The sequence below is a fragment of the Balaenoptera acutorostrata genome, chromosome 7 (assembly GCF_949987535.1).
Source record: "Balaenoptera acutorostrata chromosome 7, mBalAcu1.1, whole genome shotgun sequence".
NCBI lineage: Eukaryota > Metazoa > Chordata > Mammalia > Artiodactyla > Balaenopteridae > Balaenoptera > Balaenoptera acutorostrata.
This window is the reverse complement of record NC_080070.1, coordinates 115,396,580-115,424,470: the sequence shown is the minus strand read 5'-3', so window position 1 is coordinate 115,424,470 and position 27,891 is coordinate 115,396,580. Positions and strand designations below refer to the sequence as shown.

Genomic DNA, 27,891 nt, shown 5'->3' with positions numbered 1-27,891 from the left:
ACTTCCACTCACACCTGCTCATTCCCACCCACATCTGCATTATCCCGCTCACACCTGCCTACTCCGATTCACACCTGCCCACTGCCACTCACACATGACCACTCCTACTCACTTCCACCCACATCTACCCACTCCTGACCACACCTGCACACTCCCACTCACACCTAAGCAATCCTGCTTACTCTCACACACAACTGACCACCATTGCTCACTCCACCCCCACCTGCTCACTCCTAACCACACCTGCACACTGGCACACACACTTAACCACTCCTGCTCACACCTGTCCACTCCTGCTCACACATGACCACTCCTGCTCACTCCCCCCACACCTACCCACTCCTGACCACACCTGCACACTCCCACCCACACCTGCCCACTCCCGGTGGCACCTGCTCACTCTCACTCACACCTGCACACTCCCACCCACACTTGCCCACTCCCGCTCACACCTGCTCACCCCCGCCCACACCTGCCCACGTCTGCTCACTTCCACCCACACCTGCTCACTCCTAACCACGCCTGCACACTCCCACACACACTTAATCACTTCCACTCACACCTGCTCATTCCCTCCCACATCTGCATTATCCCGCTCACACCTGCCTACTCCGATTCACACCTGCCCACTCCCACCCACACCTACAAACTCCGGCTCACACCTGCACGCTGTCGGTCACACGTGACCACTCCTACTCTCACCCACACCTGCCAACTATCACACCTGCCCACTCCTGCTCACACCTGAGCTCTCTTGCTCACTCTCACCCACACCTCCTCACTCCTACCCACACCTGCACACTCCCCCTCACACCTGCACACTCCCACCCACACCTACAAACTCTGGCTCACGCCTGCACACTGCCTCTCACACGTGACCACTCCTACTCACTCCCACTGACACCTGCCAAATCTCACACCTGCCCACTCCTGCTCACACCTGAGCTCTCCTGCTCATTCCTACCCACAACTGACCACTACTGCTCACTCACGCCCCCACCTGCTTACTCTTAAGCACATCTGCATACTCCCATGCATGCTTGCCCACTCCCATTCACACCTGCTCACTCCCGCCCACACCTGCACACTCCCATGCACACTTGCTCACTCCCACTCACACCTGCTTACTCCCACCCAAATCTGCACAATCCCGCTCACACCTGCCCACTCCCGCTCACACCTGTGCACACTTACCCATATCTGTTCACTCGCCCACACGTGCTCACTCCTGACCACACCTGCACACTCCCACGCACACTTGCCCACTCCCGCTCACACCTGTTAACTCCCACCCACTTGCTCACTACTGCTCACAGCCACTCCTGCCCACACCTGACCACTCCTGCACACTCCCACCCACACCTGCGCACTCCAGCTTACACCTGCCAACTCCTGCTCACACCTGCACACTCCCGCTCACACCTGTCCACGCCTGCACACATCTACCCACTACTGCTCACTCCCACACACATGCTCACTAGTAACCACACCTGCACACTCCCACACACGCTTGCCCACTCCTGCTCACTCCCACCCACATGCTCACTCCCGCTCACACCTACTGCTGCTCACACTTGCTCACTCCTCACACCTGCCCACTTCTACTCACAACTGCCCACTCCCACTCACACCTCAGCACTCCTGCTCACTCCCACCCAGAACTGACCACTCTCACTCACTCCCACCCCCACCTGCTCACTCAACCACACCTCCACACTCCCATGAACACTTGCCCACTCCCGCTCACACCTGCTCACTCCCACCCACACCTGAGCACTGCCACTCACACATGACCACTCCTGCTCACTCCCACCCACACCTGACCACTCCTGACCACACCTGCACACTCCCACCTACACCTGAGCACTGCCACTCACACCTGAGCTCTCCTGCTCACTCCTACCCACAACCACCTTCTATTGCTCAGTGCCACTCACATCTGCTCACTCTTAACCACACCTGCACACTCCCATGCACAGTTGTCCACTCCTGCCCACACCTGCTCACTCCCACCCACACCTGTGCACTCCCGCTCACACCTGCCCACTCCCAAACACACGTGCACACTCTCACCCACACCTGCTCACTCTCCCTCACACCTGCACTCTCACCCACACCTGCCCACTCCCGCTCACATCTGTCCACTCCTGCTCACACCTGCCCATGTTGCTCACACATGACCACTCCTGCTCACTCCCACACCCACCTACCCACTCCTGACCACACCTGCACACTCCCACCAACACCTGCCCACTGCCACTCACACCTGCCCAGTCCCACCCACACTGCCCACTCAGGCTCACACCTGCCCACTCACGAACACACCTGCACTCTCACCCACACCTGCACACTCCCGCTCACACTTTCACAATCCCACCCACACCTGCACACTCCCAACATCTGCCAACTCTCACACACACCTGCCCACTACCGACCGCAACTGCACACTCCCACCCACACCTGCACACTCCCACCCACACTTGCTCACTACTGCTCATACCCACTCCCACCCACACCTGACCACTCCTGCACACTCCCACCCACACCTGCCCACCCCCGCTCACACCTAGCCACTCCCCACCACCTGTTCATTTCTGCTCACTCCTACCCACACCTACTCACTCCTGACCCCACCTGCACACTCCCATGCACACTTGCCCACTCCCACCTGCTCACTCCCACACCTGGACACTCCCACTCACACCTGCCCACTCCCACACACACCGGCCCACTGCTGCTCACAACAGCCCTCTCACTCACACATGACAACTCTTGCTCACTCCCTCCCACACCTGACCACTCCTGCTCAGTCTCACGCACGCCTACCCACTACTGACATCTGTATACTCCCTCCCACACATGCCCACTCTCTCCCACACCTGCACACTCCCAACCACACCCGCCCACTCCTGCTCACACCTGCCCACTCCCACTCATACCTGACCACTCTTGCTCACTCCTGCCCACTCCCAAACACACCTGCACACTCCCACCACCTGCCCATTGCCACTCACACCTGCCCAGTCCCGCCCACACCGCCCACTCCCACTCACACCTACCCACTGCCAATCACACATGACCACCCTGCTCACTGCTGCCCACACCTACCCACTCCTGACCACACCTGCATACTCCCATGCACACCTGCCCACTCTCGCTAAGACCTGCACACTCCCACCCACACTTGCCCACTCCCGCTGACACCTGTTCACTGCCACCCACACCTGCGCACTCCCTCACACCTGCACTTGCGCTCACAATTGCACTCCCAAACACACCTGCACACTCCAGCTCACACCTGCCCACTGCCACTCACACGACCACTCCTGCTCACTACCACCCACACCTGACCACTCCTACTCACTTCCGCCCACATCTACCCACTCCTGACCACACCTGCACACTCCCACCCACACCTGCCCACGTCTGCTCACTTCCACCCACACCTGCTCACTCCTAACCACGCCTGCACACTCCCACACACACTTGACCACTTCCACTCACACCTGCTCATTCCCACCCACATCTGCATTATCCCGCTCACACCTGCCTACTCCGATTCACACCTGCCCACTGCCACTCACACATGACCACTCCTGCTCACTCCCACCCACAACTACCCACTCCTGACCACACCTGCACACTCCCACTCACACCTGCACACTCCCATGCACACCTGCCCACTCTCGCTAACACCTGCACACTCCCACCCACACTTGCCCACTCCCACTGACACCTGTTCAGTGCCACCCACACCTGCGCACTCCCTCTCACACCTGCACTTGTGCTCACAACTGCACACTCCCAATCACACCTGCACACTCCAGCTCACACCTGCCCACTGCCACTCACACGACCACTCCTGCCCACTACCACCCACACCTGACCACTCCTACTCACTTCCGCCCACATCTACCCACTCCTGACCACACCTGCACACTCCCACCCACACCTGCCCACGTCTGCTCACTTCCACCCACACCTGCTCACTCCTAACCATGCCTGCACACTCCCCCACACACTTGACCACTTCCACTCACACCTGCTCATTCCCACCCACATCTGCATTATCCCGCTCACACCTGCCTACTCCGATTCACACCTGCCCACTGCCACTCACACATGACCACTCCTACTCACTTCCACCCGCATCTACCCACTCCTGACCACACCTGCACACTCCCACCAACACCTGCCCACTGCCACACAAACCTGCCCAGTCCTGCCCACACTACCCACTCCCACTTGCCCACACAGGCTCACATCTGCCCACTGCTGCTCACACATGACTACTCCTGCTCACTGCTGCCCACACCTGCACACTCCGACCCACACCTCACTCTCCCTCACACCTAACCACTACCACCCACACCTGCACACTCCTGCTCACTCCCACCCTCACTTGCTCACTCCTGACAACACCTGCACAGTCCCACACACACTTGCCCACTCCTGCTCACACCTGCTCACTCCCACCCACACCTGTGCGCTCCCACTCACATCTGCCCACTCCCAACCACACTTTCCACGGCCAGCCACACCTGAACATTCCTACTTACTCCTGCCCACACCTGCTCACTCCCGCCCACACCTGACCACTCCTGCTCACGTCTGCCCACAGCTGCCCACTCCCGACCACACCTGCACACTGCCACTCACACCTGAACACTCCCACACTTGCCCACTCCCACCTGCCCATGCCTGTGCACATCTACCCACTCCTTACTCCCACCCACACCTGCCCACTCTTACTCACACCTGCCCACTCCCACTCACACCTGAGCACTCCTGCTCACTCCCACCCACAAGTGACCACTCCTGTTAACTCCCACCCACACACACTCCTCACACCTGTGCACTCCAACCCCCACCTGCACACTCTGGCTCATACCTGCCCACTACCGCTCACACATAACCACTACTGCTCACTCCCACACACACCTGACCACTCCTGCTCACTCCCACCCACAACTACCCACTCCTGACCACACCTGCACACTCCCACTCACACCTGCACACTCCCACCCACACCTACATACTCCAGCTCACACCTACACACTGCCACTCACACATGAACACTCCTACTCACTCCCACCCACACCTACCAACTCTCACACCTGCCCACTCCTGCTCACACCTGAGCTCTCCTGCTCACTCCTACCCACAACTGACCACTACTGCTCACTCCCACCCACACCTGCTCACTCCTAAACACACCTGGACACTCCCACGCACACTTGCCCACTCCCACCCACACCTAACCACTCCCGCTCACTTGTACCCACAACTACCCACTCCTGACCACACCTGCACACTCCCACCCACACCTGCTCACTCCCGCTGGCACCTGCCCACTCGCACCCAACCCTGTCCACTCCTGCACACTCCCACCCACACCTGCTCACTCCTGACCACACCTGCACGCTCCCACCCACACTTGGCCACTCCCGCTCACACGTGCTCCCTCCCACCCACACCTGCACTGCTGCTCACACCTGCACACTCCCACAACTTGCCCACTCTCGCTCACTCCTGCACACTTCCACCGCCACCTGCCCACTACCACTCACACCTGCCAACTCCCGCTCACACCTGCTCACTCCTGCTCACACCTGACCACAACTGCTCACTCCCACCCACATGTGCCCACTCCTGCCCAAACCTGACCACTCCTGCTCACTCCCGCTCACACCTGCCCACTCCCGCCCACACCTGCCCACTCCTGCTCACTCCCGCCCACACCTGCCCACTATCAACCAAAACTGCACACTCCCGCTCACATCTGTACACTCCCACCCACACTTGCCCACTCCCGCTCACACCCGCCCACTCTCGCCCACACCTGACCACTCTTGCTCATGCCCACCCACACCTGCCCACTCCCGAACACACCTGCACACTGCCAGCCACACCTATACACTCCCACACTTGCCCACTCCTGCTCACACCTGCTCACTCCTGCCCACACCTGACCACTCCTCACTGTCGCCCACACCTGACCACTCCCGCCCACACCTGACCACTCCCACCCACACCTGCCCACGCCCACTCACAGCTGACCACTCCTGCTCACACCTGCCCACTCGCGCTCACACCCGACCACTCCTGCTCACTCCCGCCCACTCCTGCTCACTCCCGCCCACACCTGCCCACTCCCACTCACACCTGACCACTCCCGCTCACACCTGACCACTCTGGCTCACACCTGCCCACCCCTGACCACACCTGCCCACTGAGCAGCTGTCAACTGGTCACAGAGAAAGAAAGCCAGAGCACAGTGGAGGAGGCCTTGACTCATCTGAGGGGAATCTAGACCACTTTGGGCAACAAGGGTTCTTCCTTTCGAGTGGCTGCTTGAATTTTTACCCACACCTGAACACTCCTGCTCACTCCCACCCACACCTGCTCACTCCTAAACACACCTGGACACTCCCACGCACACTTGCCCACTCCCGCCCACACCTAACCACTCCTGCTCACTCGTACCCACACCTACCCACTCCTGACCACACCTGCACACTCCCACCCACACCTGCCCACTCCCGGTGGCACCTGCTCACTCCCACTCACACCTGCCCACTCCCGCCCACACCTGCCCACTCCTGCCCACACCTGCCCACTATCAACCACAACTGCACACTCCCACCCACACTTGCCCACTCCCGCTCACACCCGCCCACTCTCGCCCACACCTGACCACTCTTGCTCACGCCCACCCACACCTGCCCACTCCTGACCACACCTGCACACTGCCAGCCACACCTATACACTCCCACACTTGCCCACTCCTGCTCACACCTGCTCACTCCCGCCCACACCTGACCACTCCTGCTCACTCTCGCCCACACCTGCCCACTTCTGCTCACTCCTGCCCACACCTGACCACTCCCACCCACACCTGCCCACGCCCACTCACAGCTGACCACTCCTGCTCACTCCCGCTCACACCTGCCCACTCCCGCTCACACCTGCCCACTCCTGCCCACTCCTGCTCACTCCCACCCACACCTGCCCACTCCCGCTCACACCTGACCACTCCCGCTCACACCTGACCACTCTGGCTCACACCTGCCCACCCCTGACCACACCTGCCCACTGAGCAGCTGTCAACTGGTCACAGAGAAAGAAAGCCAGAGCACAGTGGAGGAGGCCTTGACTCATCTGAGGGGGATCTAGACCACTTTGGGCAACAAGGGTTCTTCCTTTCGAGTGGCTGCTTGAATCTTTCACTCCTTCCACCACCCTGACTAGTGAATACAGAGGCTTCTGAAGCCCTCCTGTGCCCAGCTCCTTCCAGACGGCTTACACTTTCCTCTTTCCCACTTGACCTCGTCCTTCCAGTGAACGAGGCGGCATTAGGTGGGCCCCATGTGTCCAGCACACTGTGTCCATTTTTATTCCCTGTCAGAGCTCCTGACTGGACGCTGACCCCACTGCTTTCTCTGACTTTGCAGGAAGAGAAGGAAGAGCACGTTTCTCTTGCCCTCAGGTAAGTGGCAAAGGAGGGGCCCCCGCTCCCATCATGGTCACTGAGACTGGGCGGGCAGCTTGAGGCTGCCAGGCATCGCTACTAGCAGCACCAACAAAACACGCATTCAGGAGCTCAGAACCCAGTGCGGTCAAGAAACATCCCTCTGAGCCAGTTAGCAAACGACGAAGAACACCAAGTTTCTACACGTAGGGCTAAGTGTGGGACATCCTTCCTGGTCGCCGGTCCCAGAGGGCGGAGGAATCTTGGTGACAGAAACTCAGGCACCAATGCAACGTTCTTGTGGGGGAACTAACTCTGACCCCAAGTAAAACAGCAGGCAAAATCCCTGGGTTTCCTGATTCTGCTTACAGAGTTGTACAGTCCATGGGGTGGAGGCCGGTTTTCTTGCCAGCCGCTGCGAGAGCCAGATAATATTTTCACGGTCTTATTTTAGGACGGGTAATGTTGTAAACAACCTCAGTGCCCAACCCACAGACAGCTTGTCTAGACCCTTATTTGAAGCAGAAGGTCACCAGGCAGGCAGACATCCCAGACGGACTTCAGGCATGTGATGAGGGCTGTAGCCCGGCCAGCGCTGGCCGCGGAAAGGGACCCTGACCTCACCTCTGAGTGCTGATACAGGGACGGCGCAGCCCGCTTGCAAGGCATGAGGTCAGAAGGCAGCAGCTCTCGGGAGCGGGCGAGCGTCAGGAGAAACGTCTCCCTCACAAGAGTGCAGACCCCGCATGGTGCAGGGGATGGATATGCAGAGAAAGAGGGTGTGCGACCTATCACGCTTGAGGACAACAAGGGTGGAAAAGTGCAGAGGAGAGTGGCTCCACCGGAAAAGGCAAAGCGGCTTCTGAAATACACTCACTGAAAAGAGGGAACATCAAGGGCCCAGGAAGACCTAGTCTAGTGGCTAAGATCAGAGGTGCCAGATCCTGGTGTCAGGCGCTGCCCAGCTCCACCACCCACACCGGTCCCCACCGGCTCCACCACCCGCACCGGGACCCCCACCGGCTCCACCACCCGCACCGGGACCCCCACCGGCTCCACCACCCGCACCGGGACCCCCACCGGCTCCACCACCCGCACCGGGACCCCCACTGGCTCCACCACTCACAGCTGGGCCTCAGTTTCCCAAATGCAGACTAGATGTACCATTTGTACCTCTCAGGTTTGCTTTGAGAAGTAAATGTTATTTATATAAATAAACAGGTAAACCACATAGAATGTTGTTTTCACCATCTTTGTTGTTGTTATTATTATTATTGTTATTGTTAGTGCCATACCCCACTGTGGAACATCACCTGGTCCCCCTCCCAAGCCTGCAGCTCAACCTGGACCAGACCCTGCCAGCCAGGAGGGACGGAACTGCCAGCCCACCCTTCTGACAAGGTGATGACTGGCGATTTGACCGTGGATGACTTACTGAAGCTCTGCCTGTCTCCTCCCCTGGGGACAATGTGTGTATCACAGGCACCTCGAAACTGCTGGTTTAAAAGTTGGCTGTCACCTTCTGGGTCAAGTCAAAATCCTTCTGCCCTGAGCACATCCTATTCAAAGTCAGGAATGTTACCAACCGTTCAATTACCCTCCAGTCCCGGTGCCCAGGGAAGCCCAGGTGTAATGCCTCATTGATCCAGACGAAGATGATGGTGGTGACATTGTTTTCAGAGAACTAAATTCATCTTTCAGCATCAAATGATCAGTACTATTATTTTTTTACCATTTTTACAAGACTCTTTCTATAACATATAAACATCTAAGACATCCTAAATGTTGTTCCTAAATCATTCCAAAGTGGCATTTTGGCCAGTAAAGGAAAAAGCTTTGCCAGGCAACAAGTCTGGTAGCAACAGGAGAAGAGCAAAGATCCCACAATGTCCCTCCTTTCTTCCCAGAGCCACGAGCCACCTCGTCTGTCCTAACTCCGCCCGCGAGCAGCCTGGCGTTCCAACCAGGGGTGGCTCACCTGCTTTGCAGCAGCCGGGCCAGGAGGTAAGGAGCCCGGCGTGAGCGCAGGGGGGCTCCCGGGGCCGCAGAGCTCGGGGAAGGGGTTGGGGATGGCCGGCAGAGACGACGTCCTCAACTGCTGGTCCTCCTGCTGCAGGCGCCTGCAGGAGAGACAACGCCCGTCAAAAGCTGCCGTCCGCTCAGGACCCAGGGGTCCCACGTCTGGGAAGCTGCCTGGAAACCCGAGGGAGGGACTTGGATGAATGTTTGGACACCTGTGCCCACACCACACCGCTCACAACCGTCAAAAGGAGGGAGCAACCAATGGCCCACTGTCCCAGGAACGGTGACACAATGTGGTGTAAACGTGCAGTGGGGCATCACTCAGCCTGCACGGGGAAGGGGATTCTGACACGCGCTACAGCACGGATGAACCGTGAGGACGGCACTGCAACAAGGCACCTGGAGCAGTCACATCCAGAGACAGAAACAGAGTGGAGGGCCAGGGGTCGGGGACAGGGTTTCAGATGTGCAAGGTGTGCAAGTCCTGCAGATACAAGACACAGAGGAAAGAGAGGAGGGCTCTTCCTGTAACCGCTGGGCCACGTGCCCAACTTGGACGGTTAACAAACCCCACTCCTCCGTAACAGCCTCCTGGTGACAGAAAACCCAGGGGATGCATGAGTCCTTTGTCACACAGAGCAAAGGTGCAGCCATGCTCACCTTCAGGACCTCCCAGCCCGGAAGTACTGCTAACCAGTGACTCACCGGAGAATGTTCTACTTTGTGTTGAATTACCACACAAGAGGCTGACTTCCTGATATCCTAGCTTCACAGAAGTGCACAAAGCTTCTCTCTTTAGGAGGCAGTTTTGAGCATTTTAAAAGTCCTGTGTTTTAGGGCAGGGAAATGACTCCATACGACACTATAAGGCTGGATCCCCGTCATCACACATTTGTGCAAACCACAGAATGCACACCATCACGAGCCAGCCCCCGTGTGAAGCAGGGGCTCTGGGTGGTAACGATGGTGCTGAGGGCCGTCAGTTACAACAAGGGTGCCGCCCGGTGTGGGTGTTGATGGAGGGGGCTGAGTGTATGCTGAGGGGGATGGGGAGAGCATGTGGGAAACCTCTGCAGCTGCCTCTCGATTTTGCTATGAACCCAAAACGGCTCTTAAAAATAAAATCTTAAAAAAAAAAATGTGCTAATTGAAAGAGGCCAGACATAGAAGGTCACATATTATATGATTCCACTTGTCAGAAATATCCAGACCAGATCAATCCACAGCACGGAACACAGATGGACGGTTGCCAAGGGCTGTGGGGAGGGGAAAGCAGGGGGGGGGGGCCCTGCTCAGTGGGTGGGAGGTTCCTCCGGAGATGGGGATACTCGGGAACTAGACAGGGTCGGGGAGGGGGGGGCGCTGCACAGCCCTGGGAGTGTCCTAACCGCCACCCAACACACACTATGAAGTGATTCAGTCTACGCTGTGCAAATTTCATTTCAGTGCATTATTTTAAACATTGAAAAACAAAGTGTTTATAGCGGTTCACAAGTATCACCCAAAGCCAAACCAAGGTATATCAGACAAAGCCGCAGAGTCCCACTGAAGAGGCCCATGGCCAAAGGGTACTTCGCTCCACAAGAGACACGGGAGGCGGGGTCAGGGACCGGGAGGAAGGGTGGGACCGCACTCCTCCACCCATCCAGGTGCGAACACGCCCCCTTCACTGCAGTCCCTCCTCCTCCTCCACCTGTCACCCCTCTACTCTCCAGTTTCTGCTCTGTACCTGCTCTCTTTAGACGTGTGACAATCTCTGGGAAGTCCTCGGCAGGGCAGACCTGCTCCTTGGGCCCCTCACCTGGGTCTGCATCTGGGGTCCCCACTCACCAGGTATGGGCCAAGTCACCTCCCCCGGTGCCTGTTTCCTTACCTGGGAACTGAGGGTCACCACGCCCGCACCTAGTAAGGCTGCAGTGACCGTTCCATCAGCTACTATATGAGGACCCAACAGACTTATACAAAGGAGGTGCTCAGCAAACACAGGAAATCCTCAGCAGACCCATTTACAAAATGAGTCTTTGGGGATCCTATATTGGATGCCCCATTTTTTAAAATGCACCTGAAGATGAGAAACGATACGACAACGTGAGAGAATGTCGCTGAGAAGAGGCTGGGCCCGGGACCGGTGCCTGCTCTCTGGAGGGAGCGAGCCTCCTGCCCTGTGCCCATCGAACCCTGGGATTCAGTACCCGCGGCCCCTGGGCAGAGGGACAAGTACGGCCAGGACTCCAGACACAAGGGTCCTGGACAACTAACTGGCAGGGAACCAGGCCTTCCCGCACCCCCGTCCTCTGCCTGGTCCAGCCTCGTGCACCGTCACTGCGGCTGCCACTCCATCCTCCCGGGGCCTCCCCGAGGCCACCACGGATGGGTGGCCAACACACCCCAGACCCAGAGAAGCTTGCAGGAGGAAAGAATGTCTCCCCCCAGCCTGAACTCACCAGGAGCTCAGAACACAGGGGTGACGCCCTAGGGAGCAAAGTGGCACATACACTGGAGGATGGATGTGAGAAAGTGACAAAGGGCAGGACGCCGAGAAGCAGTGACCCCGGGCCACCCCGGCCGCTACACCCCACCTGCAGACACTCGGTCCCCGCCCCCCGAGACAGAGCTGGCGACCTTGGGCAAGAGGGGCATCTGGCTGCAGAAGACATAGGATGTCAGGCTGGAAAGAAGGCTCACAGAAGTTTCCAGAAGCACAGCGAACACTCCATCCCCACAAGGAAAGGAGATTCCCAAGAAGACGCTCCAGCCCGACAGACGTCCCGGCCACAGCACGCCGCACAGCCTCCCCCGAGAAAGCCCAGGGAGGCAGCAGGTGTCAGTCACCCCCTCAACCTCCCTCCCCTGAAAACCTGCCAGGGCGGTGGGGACCGCAGAGAGCTCGTCTGCTGGATTTCACAAGGGCCTCCACCCAGAAGGTCTCCCATCGCCCCCGTTCACAACCACTGCCCCGACTTCTCCCACTCCCAGGCAGACAGACAGAGCCGAGGTGCCCCCAGCCCTCTGTCGTCCCACCCGCAAATCCACGAGCTGACGAATCTCATCCACCCCCCCATCCCCGGTAGGGCAGTGCCACTCTAGGCTGGTCCCTGAAACAGCTTCCAAATCCCCCCCACCTGACCCCAGGCTGCCAGAACTACCCACCGAAACCCAAATCCAAGCCTCACTCACCTGCTCAAACCCTTCCCCCGTCTCCCCCCTTGGAGGGGCTCCCAAAGCCCTCTGGATCTGGTCCTACCTGTTGGGATCTCTCTTCTAACCCTCTCTGTGGAGGTCTGAGAGACACACAAAGCCGTGCGTATTCAATGTCCACAACTGGACGAGCTTGGAGAGAAGAACACGCCGTGACCCGTCACCACAGTCTGGCCGTAAACATCCTCCAATGTTCTCGCCCACACTCCTCACTTATTTACTGTTACTACTTTGTGTGCGTGTGTGTGCTAAGAACACGTCACACGAGACCCGGCCCCGCAGCAAGCTCAACACGCAGTGCAGCGCTGCTCACTCAGGCCGCACTGCACGGCACGCCGGCAGGCCTCGTCCACCGGGTCAATCTGACCCTCTGGACCCTCCGACCGGCACCTCCCGTCCGGCCCCCGGCCCCCCCGCAACCCTCTCCGCTCCCCGCCTCCACGCTCCTGACGCTTTCAGGCTCCTCGTGGAAGTGGAATCGCGCAGTAACTGTCCTTCTCTGTGGGTGCCACTTACTCGGCCCACGGCCCATGCTGCCCAGCAGTGGACGGACGGACGGAGAAAACGTGATACATACACGTGGCACGTACACACATACGCTCAGCCATAAAAAGGGAAGGGGATCCGGCCACTTCGACACCAGGGCTCATCTCTCCTGCTCACGAAATCTCTTCCCCCACCCTTCAGCCCCTGCTCACCCTTCAACACCCAGTTCAGAGGTCTGCTTCCTCCAGGGAGCCCTCCTCCACTCCCCAGAGCCCCTCCCTCCGGTCCCGGCCTTTCCACGGAGGCTGAGCCTCCTCCACCCGGCCCCCGGGGGAACGGGATCAGGTGTCTGAGGCAGCACGTTTCTGACCAGCCCCTGGTCCCCAGCCGCACTCTGGGCAGTGAGGCCTGGGAGCCCCCCGTGGACTGCCGGGCCATTCGTTCATTTATTCCAGGGCGCTCTCCTCTGACGGGGTTTCCGCACATCCCACCGACCTGGCACAGAGCAGGTGCTCACGTCATGTAAGTGACCTGAACTGAACCAGGTACCGGCGGGTACCCCGGCGGCCCTGCTAGACAGAGGGAAGGAAGGGGCCCACCAAGCTGAGCCCAGCGCCGTGGCCCCGAGACCCACCCCTCGCTCCTGGCGGGGAGGCCAGGGCCCACCTGACGGCGAGGATGTGCATGGGCTGGGACCGTTGCAGCCTCTGCCGCGGGGCCACCTGCCCCTGCAGGGGCCTTGCTCCGGGGGGCCGGCCGCGGGCATGCTGGCCATTGTGCAGGAGGGGCGCCGTCTCCGCGGCCGCGCACAGGCTCTCCAGGGACGCGTCCATGTCGTTCACCAGCGTCTCCAGGTCCACGTCGTCCTCTGTGCGTCGAAAGGGAGAGAAAGACAAACGTCAGCAGCAGCGAGGGGCCCCGGCCAGGTTCCAAGACTCACACCGTCTTAAAGTACGACGTGAGGGTGGAGGGCGGTAACTGAAACAAGCACACATTTCTATGAGGAACCAACTGTGTCATCATATGTATGGATATCTGTCGATACTCCAGAAGCAATCCAGTAATGACAGCCCATCTGCCTTTCCCATCTGCACGGGAGACCCTCTCGGGGCATCTGCTGGGGTGCAGGGGGCCACGCACAGCCTGAGCCCCGACCTCAGCTGGCCAATCGCAGGGGCGCAAGGAGCCCTAATGAGGCCAGTCAGGGCTTCTCCCTTCCCCGAAATTCCAGAAGAGAAGCAGCGAGACAGGAAGGGAGCAGCACCCGACCCTGATCCCAGCCTCGTCTGCGAAGGCCACCAGAAGGGCCGCAACCGCGGCAGACGGGCCCCGAGGGGGACTGCTGGTGAGCCCCACACCTGCGGGCCTCGGGGTGCCCGAGAGCCAGAGGGAGGCCGCCTTCACCCAAGAAGGCCTGAGGCCGACGCAGAGAGCGGACGACAGGGAACACCAGAAAGAGAGGTGGGTAGTTTTACGTGTCGGTGTGGCTGAAGCCGGTCAACCATCATTCTAGATGCTTCCGTGAAGCTATTCTGAGACGAGAGTCTAAGAGAGACGAGGACAACGAGGGCCCCAGGAAGAGGGGTGGCGGCTCTTCCCGGGTCTGCAGCCTGCGGCCCCGCAGACGTGCACGTGGACGCACGACTGTGCGAGTCGACTCCTCCCAATTACCGCCCCAAACACACGCACACGCACATCCCGCGGGCTCGGCTCTGGAGATCCATCCCTTTCTAACAACACGGCCGACGCGACTGAGGCTGCCTCTCACGAGTAGGTCACAGGTCACCCAATTCACAGCCCATCTGCTCCCCCGGAGCCCAGGGGACACCCAGGGAACAAACCAAAGCTCAGGGCCCAAGACAGCCAGGCCTTGCCCCACCCGAGGGGAGCGGCCCCCGAGGGGCAGGAGAGCCCCTGCTGCCCCACCCCTGCCCCCGTCCTGCGCCGGCCGGTTCGGGGCCCAAGCCCCAGTCCCGGGTCTCCACCCCTCCGGGTCTGCAGCTCTCACTGGAGCTCACAGTGGTGCCAGGCCAGCAGGTGGGCGTGAGGAATCAGTGAGTCCTCACCTGCTCTGTAACGGAGCCTGGCGCAGGGTAAACACTTGCTCGATGTTATTTATTTGCTCTGTTTCATTTATTCCTCACAAAGCAATGCAGAGTGGGGCCTATTAACCTGGTTTAACAGCCAAGGAAGTCGGTCCAGGTTAGTCAAGTAACTTGCCCCAGGTCACACCAGCAGTCAGCAGGGAACCTGGAATCTGAAAAGTTTTGCAGCTGCCAACATGAGCTCACCAGGTGCGCACTCCATCAGTGAGCTCATGGAACTTTCTGGAACACTGACCTCCCTGCCCCTCCCGCTCCCCCCACAAATGTTTCCGATGCCTCTGCTTTGTTCAGCCTCCCTGTCTCACGAGGCAGAAGGGCAGGAGGAGACAGAAGGAAACAAAACAGAACAACAACAAAAGCCAGCCTAGAAGGCACGGAAGCCACAGGGTGCAGGGGTCGGGTCGGCGGGGGTGTTTAGGATCAGGGAGTCTCTGGTCAGGTGCGGGGGGGGGGTGGTGGAGTGCAGGTACGGAGAGATCCAGGATGAGGCAGGAAGACCAGAGAACACCCCTCTCCCAAGGCCCCTTTACCCTCCAGGCAGTGGTGCCCGGAAGAGAGGTCTGGGGAGCGTCTGGACCAGACGAGAGACGTTACAGTCTGCAAGCAGGCCCTGAGGAGGACAGACAGACAGACACACGGATGGCCCGGGTTGGGGGGTCAGGGGGGGTGGAGAAGGACGGGAGGCTGCTGAAATCACAGCCATGAGAGTGCAGTCCCACTGGAGCCAAAGACTGAGGCCCAGGCGGGGTGGGTGGGGCAGATCCCGGGAAGAAGGGGGGTGTCTGGGGGGGGATTGTGCAGAGACCCCGGGACCCGGGGGAGGGCTGACGGGGGAGAGGGCAGAGCCCCGCACCTCCAGGCCAAGGGGGGAGAAGGAGTCGAAAGATGCTGCTACAGCTCAGGTTATGCGTTGTCTAGTATTAATCCCGGGGCCAGATATTAAAAGGACCAAGTGCTGAATCGATACTTCATAATTAATTACGGTGAACTCGATCATTAATCCATCACAAGGGAGAACGTGGGAGTCAGCGGGCAGGGCTCTTTCTCAGAGTCCTGGGGGCAGGTGGGGAAGAATAGCCAGACCCCTGCAGGGGGTCCCCACATGCCCGCGGGCCCCTGGTCCCTGTGGGGCTGCTGGGTGCAGGTCCTCGTCTGCAAACTAGGAAGCAACATCGGCAAGGACAAAAACCGTGGACAACGGCCACCCAAAGAGAGCCGTCACTGAACAGGAGAGAGCTCGCCTAGTCATCTGACGAGGAAAAGTATGAGTTGTACCAGAGTTCCCAGGTCGGAGCTTCGGGAAAGTTCTAGCATGTGTCCATCATGAAGGCCACTCGCCTCCTTTACTCACATGTGGCTGATCTGTAATCGCTGCTTAAGTAAAACTCTGTAAAACAATAAGTCCACGGGCCACCCTCCCTCACCCTAGTAACAACTCAGTATTTCCATCTAAATGGACCATCTAAGAATCAACAGGATGAAACACCAAGTCCACTGGAATTATGGAGTTGGCCTTGGCTGTAGACAAGTGGCCTTGGTGTGGACAGGCGGCCTTGGCATGGACGGGCGGCCAAGGGAGCACAACGGGGGTCCGATGGTGCTTCACCAGCGGCATCTCCTACTTGATTAACATGCGGAGAAAGCCCAGCAGAACGCAAAGGCCACTGTCTTCCTGGCTTTCGCCCGGCTTTAGAAATCAAACAGGAATAGCGTTCTCGCTCTCTGACAGATTTCAGCCAAGAAGATAAAAGGTCCTATCCCCTCAGGTGGATTTTCCTTCGAGTCACTTCTTCCCTACGCATTTCTGAAAGCCCTTGGCTGTGCCCACGGCGGCAGGCCTCTGTGTCTCCTGTCCTTTTCTTTCTGTTCCTTCTCCCGCCAGCCAGGTCCTTCCTGGGCTACCCCGCGCCGCACTCAGGTCACTGTGCTTTCAGGAACACGGAGTGATTCTGACGTCATTCAAAGTAAATATAAAGGCAAATTGGACGTAAGCTGGTAAATATAAAGGTAAAAGGTGTAGGTGCAATGCATGCCCTAAAGTACTTTAACTCTTCTCTGAGGCGGGTTATTGATAAAACCACTTTCTACGCTAATACATTTAATGGTGAATCTGTTAGAGCCAGGTTAGTCATTTAACATTCACTTGGTAGGTTAGAATTTTCACAAATCAACTCCAACCACTATATTGGCATGTTTCAAACTTGCCTATTTTCCACAGCCCTTAGAGCAAGAATAGAGACTAAAACATCCTAATCTAGGACAAACTTTAAAAATTTCCTGTGAGGTCAGTTAGCATTTTGTCTGTTTAGATAATATCATCACTTAGCGTTGTCTGATTCTACTTAAACTTTGTTAAATTCTAATAAAGACTGATAATTAAATCTTCCTAACAAGGGTTTTAAAGGGTTGATTCTAAGGAGGGCGCTTCTCCACATGCCACGGCACTTTAAAAAAAATTACTACACTGAGATTTTGCTGGAATGACATTCAGTTCTTTCGAATGTTCCACGAGCCAGTCCACCGTGGAGCAAGGCTGCCCTGAGTCTCTCCCACACGTGGGGCCGTCTGCACGAGTGCACGTGGATCGGTGCTCAGCCATGTGAGGAAGCCTTCCCGCAGCGTCGTGCAAGTGGCAGAATCAAACACCAGGGCGTTAACAAAGCAGAGGCTTCTGGAAAGGACTGTTAAGATGAAGTGTCTATAGCTGCTACCTTGAGGCCAAAGTTTCTGCCGTGAGCCGGTACCTCTGAAAGGAGTCCTGCAAGGGGGAGGGGACACAATTCTATACGTGACGTTGCACTCCATACGGATTTGGGAGGGTATATTTACTGGACAAATGTAGGTCAAACAACATGGCTGTAAATCAAGTTATTAATAGTTATTTTCCTTCCTTAAATAACCCAGTGCTAAGCTGGCCAGAGACTTTTGTCCCAAACGTCTGAGTCGATCATCGGATCCCCAAATCACAGGTGTATCTGGTCTCACTGTCATCTTTAGCAAAGGAGGCTCGCTGAGGTCTAAAATGAGTACAAATTCGGTGAAACACATTCATGTTTGGATTATTCCGGGAGAATGTCTTCCAGAAGCCAAGCCAGCAAGAGGGCAGGCTGCAGGCAGAGAGGAGAGAGTGAGTCACAGGAGGACCTGACTGGCACTGCCTCCTGCCACCCCCCCGGACCCCACTCGCTCCACTGCCCCCTGCTTGGTTCACAGCGCCCTCTAGTGGCTTCTTTAATTAGATAGTAAAGATGACACTGGATCGGCTTTATGAAATTATTTTGGCACCTTAAAGAAATGCTACTTGCACCACGTGTGCGCCAGATGCATTCTTCCTGTCCTTTCTTTACGGACCCACGGAAGCCTCTCCCCCGTCTCCCCCCTTTTTCACATATGAGGCGCACGCTGAAGTAACAGAGAGCTGGCAGGGCAGGGCACCGACTTCCTTACAAGTTTCAAACCCTAGAGGGTGATAAAGAAAATATAAAAAAATAGATGGCATTTGTAAGGCTGGGGTAAGAGAAGAAGTACATATTTTCATCTTCCTCCATGGTTCCTGGCACACAGCTCCTAAAATCCTTGTAATTTCCTAACTGATACGAGTTAAGGGGAGCATCTTTGTTATAATATCTGGCCCTTTTCTGTTGTTGTTCCTGAAATAGCTCCCGAGCTACTAGTAAAGGTGAAAGAAGTGTGCTTTGTTAATCATAACAAGCCCCTTTCGACTAGGTCTGAATTTATGGGAATGAGGTGACTTCTGGAAAGCCCCCAGATAAGCACTTGATAGAGACTGGCTGCCAGGGGAACCAGCTGTGTGATTACAGGCTGGGACTTTTAGCCCCACCCCCAAGCCCCAGGGAGGCCAACTGCAAATGGCCAATGATTTCATCAATCATGCCTGTGTGATGAAGTCTCTATAAAAACCCTACAAGACTGGGCCTTGAGAGCTTCCAGGGCGGTGAGCAGGTGCGGGTGCTGGGAGGGTGACCCAGAGGGCAGGAAGCTCCGCCCCGCCTCCCCGGGTACCTTGCCCTCTGCATCTCTTCATCTGGCTGTTCCTGAGTTGTACCCTTGACAACAAACTGGTAAACTAGTGAGTAAACCGTCTTGCTGAGTTCTGTGGGCTGCTCCAATAAATGATCAAACCAGGTACATAGCATCAGAATTGAACTAAATTGTAGGACAGCCAGCTGGGGTGGGAGAATTACTTGGAGTAATTCTAAGAACAAAAGTATTCAGGGAGTTTTCTTGACAGCACAAGACCTGAAAATTCCCCAGCACATGTGCAAAGGCCAAAGTTCTCACACATTTCTACCTGGACAGGAACTAAAGGCCCAGCCTGCAAAAGCACTTGCAACCTAAACCATGTTCCCCAGGCAAGCTTTTTTTGTTGACCTCTAAGCAGTTAAAACCTTGTACAAATATAACTCAACATGCTACTGATATACCTTTTTGCACACCAATTCATCTTCAATCCTCATGTATTCTAGTCACGTGTATTTAATTTTTAATATGTAGAGGTGCTTGGACATAAGTAAGCAGAATAAGAAAATGAAGTATTATACCATTAGAGTAGTCTTTTCTGTTCTGATTCATGATATTTAAAGATATTCAGCCAATATAAAAGCAAATCACCTAACCCCAACTCCAAATAAAAATACAAATGCAACTCCCAAATCCTGTCATTAAACAAACAAACAAACACACAAAACCAATGCTTTATTTCAGTGGTTACTTGGGCAGGCAGGACATAAAAACCCTCAGAATTAGTCTGTCTGGCATATGCACAGAAATACATACACAGCATTGGAGAGATTCACAACTCCTGATGTCTTCCATGTTTACAAGAGAAATGTTTCCCCAACATGCGGGAAAACTGGCGTCCTTTCCTGTCTACCACCACAGACTACAGTAATTGCCAAGTTCAATGTCCATTAATTGAGAAATACAGGTCAACAAAATGATTAATTAAACAACCTGTAAGAATTTGCGTGTTTTGTTTTTTTTTTCATTAGGACCATATATACATTCGAAAAAGTGCTGCCTACACTTTTTGGGCAGCTGTGGGGCTCAGAGGACCCCCCTCTCCCAGGACCCACAGGCCATGTGGGTGGAACCACCGCCCAGAGCACAGTCAGGGTCAGCTGGTGACATGAAACTGGACAAATACACACCCACACACACCCTGGGACCAATCCACTTAGACAAAGTGAACATTAAAACAACCCTCCCAATCTGCTGATGCTGGGCAATCTGTGCCTTGCTCTGTGTCAACAGCTGGTAGCCTGATTATTTTTCTTGGAATGCCTTTCCTTCTGCTAATCCAGATGCAGGACTGTGCACTCAGAAAGGGAACGTGCGTAGTTAGTTAGTCGTGAGTCCAGTTCCTGGAGAGCTCTGGCACTTTCTTCTGTTCTTTAGGAACTGCATCCAGAACCCCTCCCTAGAGCATCCCACAGCAAGTGACAAAGCCAGCATCCTACCAGGCAGCCCTGGTCGATAATACAGAGTACGTAGACCGCCGACGCTCTGCCTTCACGACATCTGTAACCTGTTTTCCTTAAAGCCACATTTAGGTCTACACGTTCTGTCTAAAGAAGCACCACCCCTTATGATTGCTTAAGGGTCTACAGCTGTGACTTAGCACAATCAAGAGGCGATTTAGACGCAAACCCTTGTCTACAACCACACAGATGAGAAAGGCTGTGGGCACTGCTTAGAGGTTTGTGCATTTTATGTTAGGTATGTTTTACCACAATTAAAAAAAAAATAATAGTGAAAGCATTTTTTAAATTGGAATGCTTAATATTCTCAAATACATTCACTTAAGGTCTTCTCCTGGCTGATCTACTCGGGTGCCTTTAAGAAGCCCTCAACCCTAAACCTGCCTGCCTGGAACCAATGCCACGTGCTTGGACCTCACGGGCAGGGCGTCCTGGCCTGCCCCACCCTCCCCGGAGCCCACTCCAGGGGACGCCCTGCCCACCCACTGGCCTCAAGCCCCATCCGTCTGGCGGACAGGTGCCCCCTCCCCGATTCTGCACACCTGTGGTCCTCACTCGTCCCCAGCATGAGCACCAGCCCCCGCCACTGCTCTCTGCCTGCACACGTGTGGCTTCCTCCACCAGCAGAAAGAAACGGTATGGACGTCACTCCTGTCAGTCATCACAGGGGTGGGCTCCTGGGGTCAGTGCAGGTGGCCCAGAGTGACAAGTGGGGACAGGAGCTTAGTGTGGAAAAGAGGCAAGGGTCCTTCCCAGAAAAGAAATATTTCATCGAAGCGATGGATGCAAGAACCTAGGCAAGAGGTAAAACAAGATTCAGGAGGTGCCTAGGCCATGGAGGCTGAGGGCCACGGTGGGGGGTCCCTGGGGCTGGCTTCTTGGGTGACCGGCCAAGGACGCCCAAGCAGACTGGCTCCTGAAGGCCCAGGACCACCACACTCGTTTCCCGAGTTACACGAAACATGAATTCCTCTTCCCAGCGAACATTAACTTTTAGTACACACGTGCATGCTTCTCCACCAACGCCGTGGACTGCAAAAGGTAGGTACTCAACCATACCTGTGTGCATCCTCCGATAAGGGGCTCATGTTTCGATGGCTTGTGCAGGGCCTAGCCGTCAACGGAGGCTGAACGAACAGACCCGCGGAAACACAGCCAGCCGGCATCCTCTCACAGCCCTGCCAACCGCTCTTCACCCGTCTCCCCAGAGCGGCTGGAAGGGCCCGGATGCTGGCTGCAGTGGCCCTCAGGAAGGAAGCTGGGCTACGTCTCACCACCGGGTCTGTGACAGCCCAGGAGGCTGCAACACACGGAGGGCAGGACACGGCACTCCCTCCGGGGCAGATCAGAGTCAAATGCAGACATCCTAGAAGCCTGACAAGCCAGCTCCACCACCATAGCAGACAAGCAAAAAAGTGATTAATGATGAATCACTCTGGACTCTGATTCCCGTGAGATGTACTTGTTCAGTCTATGTCTTACGAGAGAGCTGCAGAATAATTCTACCCAAAAAACAAATAAAGAAAACGAGGAAAGCTATGCATTCCACTCAGTGATCCCATTCACTGAAATTCAAGAACTGGCATAAGAGAAAAGGGCATAAGTTTCCCCCTTTCTTGGATTTTTATCCTGTCACACCATTGCCAGGAAAGACCTGGATATCACATAAGTTTCTTTCAGGTCTTTTAAGACTGTTTGTTTTCTGCACCTTGGAGAACAATTTTCCACGACCGAAAAGTTACAACTGCCAAGCAAGGACCAAGGACCCAGGCTACAAATAGCAGAAAAAACTACAGACTCTGTTGTGTAATCACTATTTGTACTATTAGAGGACAATTTGGGGGAGCGGGAGAACGAAACATACTCACACAATATCGCTCAAAAGGGGCAAAAGATTAATTGCATCTTTCTCAAGTCATCCTTAGCAATTTAACCTTTTTCTTCTCAACCTTCTGATTTTGATTCCCAATTCTTCTATTACATCATAAATCAGGGCAGAAACCTGGGTGCAAGAAACTATGCAAATAACTTGTCATTCTGGAAGGTTCCCATTTTCCATTAATCTTAAAAATATTAATCCAAGAACACTGGAATTGAACAGGGAAAATCCAGGGCACAGGCCAAAAGCCTGTCACTCACTGACACCGTGATTGCAAACAGGCAATTTTTTTAAAGGTAAGTTATCTTCACTACCCCATTCAACATTAACTCTCTATGACTCTGTGCATTTACCTCCATAAATGTAAAATTCCTTCATGGAACCCATCTTTTTCTTCCTTCAACAGGTATTGACTGAGCACCAACTACATCTCTGACATGGGTCCAGCTACTGGAAATACAGACATTAACAAAAGAGAAAAGAATCCCACCACCTAAACGTGATGAAGTCCTAGGCATCACACTCTGGAAAAGGATTATGGTGCTAAATGCAAAGTTGCAAGGAAGGAGGTGAAACTTCTTCCTCCACCTCTGGAAAAATAATCCCCTCGGTGAAGAAGCTAAAACCCACTCCGGTGTACGAGAGGAGGAGATGCGGAGATATTCCAAACAGAGACTGGGCTCCTCGCGGAAAGGGGGGACCTCAACCCCAACTGAGCGTCTCACAAGAGAGGTTAGGGGCGTGCGGGCAGCAGAAGCGGCACAGAGGACACTTTGTGTCCTCAGATGCAAACAGCCTTGGTAGAGTTAATGAACTGCCCAAGCCAGAAAAGTATCCTAGAGGACAGACACTCTCCCAGGACGGCCGTGCTCACTACCTGTCAGAAGACGAGGACTTTACAACAAGATCTCTGTTATGTAAGGCAAGACGGTCAAGCAGAGGGCACTCAGCTCTACGAAGAGCCCAATTTCTCAGGCATCGGGATGGGGAAACTCCTTCCAGGAGAACGTACCAGGCAATTCCAAGAAATAGCACATCTCCCGGAACTGCAATGCCCAGGAGAGAGGTGCTGTCTTTGCAGGATATGATGGAAATAGGGCTTAAGTGGAAAGATGCAACGTTCAGGAGGGGGCCGGCGGGGCTGGGATGATGGAGATCTATCCCTCTGGAATCTGTCTGATGAGCAGGACCCCCTGGGAGGCTCGCTTGTGAAAACAGGTTCCTGGGACTCACTTGGATTCATTCTGCATCCAAATCTCTGGAGTCGGGTCAAGGAATGAACAGAGTTCCTAAGCAAGGGCTTATGATTCTTATGAAAATGGTTTGTCAACCAAGAGAAATAACAGTACACATATAAGCGGAACCTTCTGAATAACACCCCAGCAGAAGGAAAACTCAGGACAGTCTTTCTCAGAATTTGGGCCTCGATGGACATGAACTCTGAAGGAGCAAGCCCAGAGGGAGAGGTTGCACATGCTGGATCCATGAGAGAGGGCTTTGATTTTCACTCTCTCTCTACATACGTAACATTGCATTTATTAATGATGAAGACACACAGTAGCTACCAGTTCTGGCACCAGGGCTTATGCCAGGCATATCTTGTAGGTCAAGCAGTTTCTAATCTTCCTACCAAACCAGCCAAGTAGGCATTTGTAAGATTTCAGATAAAAAAGCCAAGACATAGGGTGACTCAGCTCTCCCAAGATGAAGACGGAGGTCAAAGCCAACCCCAAGGGTGGACATCCTGCTTCCCTGGTACATTATCATTTTAACTTCCTTCAGTTTTTCTCACTAAACTTTCGTTTTAGTTTAATTTCCTATGTACACATCATTCTTTGTCACTAACCTTGAGTTTCCAGAGGCTGGACCTGGCACGTTCCTGTGCCTTTTCCTCCCTACCTAACTTCACAGCTAGCGCACAGTAGGTGGTCAGTAAATGTCAGCTGAGTATGCGGAAAATGGAGTCACCAGCCTCCATAAATCAAGCTGTAGAATTTTCCAGAAGGTCAGACAGCCAGGCAGAGTTCCCAAACTCTCTTGGGGCTGCTGAGTCCCCCGTCTGTTAGTTCCCTGGAAAAAGGCCCACCGGGTAAGTCACACCCGGGCCACCAGATGAATACATGCCAGAGGTTCTAATTCCAGCAGGGATGGAGGACCGTCTGAGGCCCAGGGGTCTCCTGCAGGAAGCATCACCTGGCAGGCCAGGCCTCTGCCCGTCCCCGTGAGCCTCCCTGACCACGTCAGGCCCACCTGGCCATCCCCAAGGTCGCAGGGACCACAGAAGGATTCTGTCCCCATTCAGGACGTGCAGGCACCGGCAGCCACACAGTGCAGAGCCAGAGGGGACGATCAGTGAGAAAACACAGCAACTGGTGTCACTGAGAGTTAGTCCATTAGCTGCAAGGAAGGTAGAAACCATCTCCCTACGATGCAGACCTCTAGCTGGCCTTGTGTCGGCAGCCCCTGGGGTTCACTACACTGAGCCCCCCAAACAGGAAGCATTCGTGACGCAAAGGTGCTTTCGGCCATCTGACACACAAGTAGATGGAGTCCACTGGGATGATTTTTCAAAATATATCTCAAAGGTACCCTTGGAGGTGGAAGGATTAACAACCTGTGCCCCCATCTCCTCTAGTCCCTGCCCCCCGCTCCTGAAAAGGTCAGGACTGTTATTAAAGTCTCTCCCAGTCAGAACGAGGCCCAGGGTTGAGCAAGTGTTGGCTACCCGCCCCTGGCAGGGGCCCAGTTCTAAGGGAGCAGCAAAGGGCGGTGGGAACCACCAGGCAGGCTCCCGGCTCCGGGGCCGGCGCCCGGTTACTTCATTCTGCGGAAGCACCTGCTCCTCCCAGGATCTCCGAAAGGGTCAACTAGTCATGTACCTGCAGGGCCTGCCCCCAGATAAGGAGCTGAGATCTTCGAGGGCCTTCCTGGAGACAGATTAACGCACAGTGGGGTATAGAATATTAGCAAATATTAGACACGTGAACAAATGATGCTGTAACCTTGCTGAAGTACTTCTGAAGGCAGCAGTACATTGCGTCCTGAAGATCGGAGGGTTACTTTTCCTTATGGAAAATCTCTAGCTTGAGATCTCCCTTGGGGGATAGACCTTACAATTATAAAAGAAAAATAACTCATTCCAAAAAAAAATTTTTTTTTACCTGAAATGGCTGGTTAATTGCAGTTAAAAAAATAAAGTAATTTAGATAAAGTGCAATACAAAGGAAGACGTATATTGTTAGATTTCAGGAGCTAGGATATTCTAGTTTCCTACCTAAGAGCAATCTAAAGATATTCATTCATCAGGGATCTTAATAATAAAGGAATTATATCTAAGTTGTGCCCCGTCACTTCTAAAAGGGATTTATGCTTCCTTGGACGAAAAGGTCCATGTGTTCTGTGACCAATAAATTAAAAAGGACCCACTGCTTCCTGTTGCACCCCTAGGGCCTGGGCCCCATGCCTGGTGTGGCCTGGACAAACAACAGATATTTGTTGAATGAATGAAATGAATGAAAGAAACAGCACAACTACATCGAAGAGCATGAAAAGCAAAGGCCCCAGAAGAACAGAAGGCATTGTGGGGATAAAGCCTCTCGTGGAGGGCGGGCGTCCTGACAGCCAGAGAAAACAAGAAACATGAATGGAGCCCAATTATCCGCTCAAAGGAAACAGGCAAGAGTGACGTGAGCTGTCAGAGTATCAGGGAAGCGAAGGCCCAGAACAGCCGAGACTTGAGAAATTACACAGGATGACAGCGGGTGTTTCAGTTCTGCTCCAAGTGAGAACCAGGAAGGGCGAGGTCCGCCGCTTGCCTGACCCTGGGAAAGACAGAGCGAGAGCCGGCGCCCTGATGCCTTTCTGTTACCTCTTCCTTATGGAGACGAATGATTGTCCCAGTGGAAGGATGGAAGAAGTGTAACGGAAAGGAGACCACCACCCAGGATGGGGGGTGGTGACTGTGGGATCCTACCCACTTGGCTGCTTTCAAGAACAAGGAAACTCCAGTCCCTACAGCCAACAAAATCTCAGTTTGAGGACCTGAAAAATGTGAGGAGTCAAAAAGAAAGGAAAATATGCATGGACTCTGTTAAGGATGGAGGAGGAACCCTGAGGCAGAGCAGCAAGGTGGTGGGAAGCGCAGATGCCAGAGCCCCTGGCCCAGCTGGGTTCGGGCCCAGCTCCGCCACTCCTCTGGGGTGTGATCTGGGCGACTTTGCTAATGCCTGTGCCTCAATCTCCTTCCCTGTAAATATGGGATAATAACAGTGTTGACCTCAGGACAATTAAGTGCATTCGGTGAGTTAAAATATGACACACAAGTTCTTAACAGGTGAAGAACCTATTTTTATAACAGGGAAGTCAGGTAAACATGGAAGAAACAGAGGACACGACACCTTTCTGATGGGCTATAATATCATCGCTTGAAAGGATGCTGCAGAAGCATCCTTAAGGGCTTTTTTTTGCATCTTAACCCAGTCAAAGGTGTTTAGGCACAGGGAAGGGGTAAAAGAAATCAAAACTACATCAGCTCTGGCATCAACATCCAACCAGAGGCTGACATTCATTACAATTCAGGATTTTGTCGAGCATTTCTTTCTGAACATTATCTTTGGAAGACAGGCTAGTTTCACTATAAGGAAATGATAGTAAGAAAATAAAAGTTACGTGTGTGTGTGTGTGAGTGTGTGTGTGTGTGTGTGTGTGTGTGTGTGTGTGTGTGGTGAGTAAAGCACTGGAGATGTTCTCCATCATACAGTAAAGGGTGAACTGGATGAGAGGGTATCCATGAACCAGGACGCAAGCTCAGTTCAAAAGCAACCTCATGTTACATGAACACAACATTGTAAATCAACTATACCTCCATTAAAGAATACATTTTATTTTACTCTGGCTATTAACAAAATTTTTTTAAATAATTTTAAAGAAAGCAACCTCATCTTCTCGGCTGACCTACACCCTCTCATGCATCACCCCCTCATCCAAATGTTCCTGACACCTAATCAGGGGCACCACGAGAAGGGAAGGGCTCCGCTAACTGGTCTTGTCTTTGCTCGCCTGGAATCATCCGAACCCATGGAAGGTAGAGCAGGATCTCAGGCCCTTTCTGGAACCCACTGGTATATATATGGCATGTGAGTTCAGAAATCCGTTAAACACATATCTATAAAATCCAACTATGGACAAGGCCCTATAGCAGAACCTTCGAGGTGGGGAAGACATGGTTCC

The 27,891-nt window shown here is 54.6% G+C and overlaps 1 protein-coding gene across 7 annotated transcripts in view; it reads right to left on the bottom strand.

Annotated features, from left to right (window-relative positions):
* Positions 1-27,891, bottom strand: part of GRB10 (growth factor receptor bound protein 10) — a 222,400-nt gene that overhangs the window by 86,370 nt on the left and 108,139 nt on the right. For all 7 annotated transcript variants that reach the window (XM_057550410.1, XM_057550415.1, XM_057550413.1 and 4 more), the window contains 2 exons: positions 13,844-14,045; positions 9,450-9,591 (listed from right to left, as the gene is read on the bottom strand). In XM_057550410.1, coding sequence (XP_057406393.1) covers positions 9,450-9,591; positions 13,844-14,045 — 344 coding nt within the window. The remainder of the gene's footprint in view (positions 1-9,449; positions 9,592-13,843; positions 14,046-27,891) is intronic.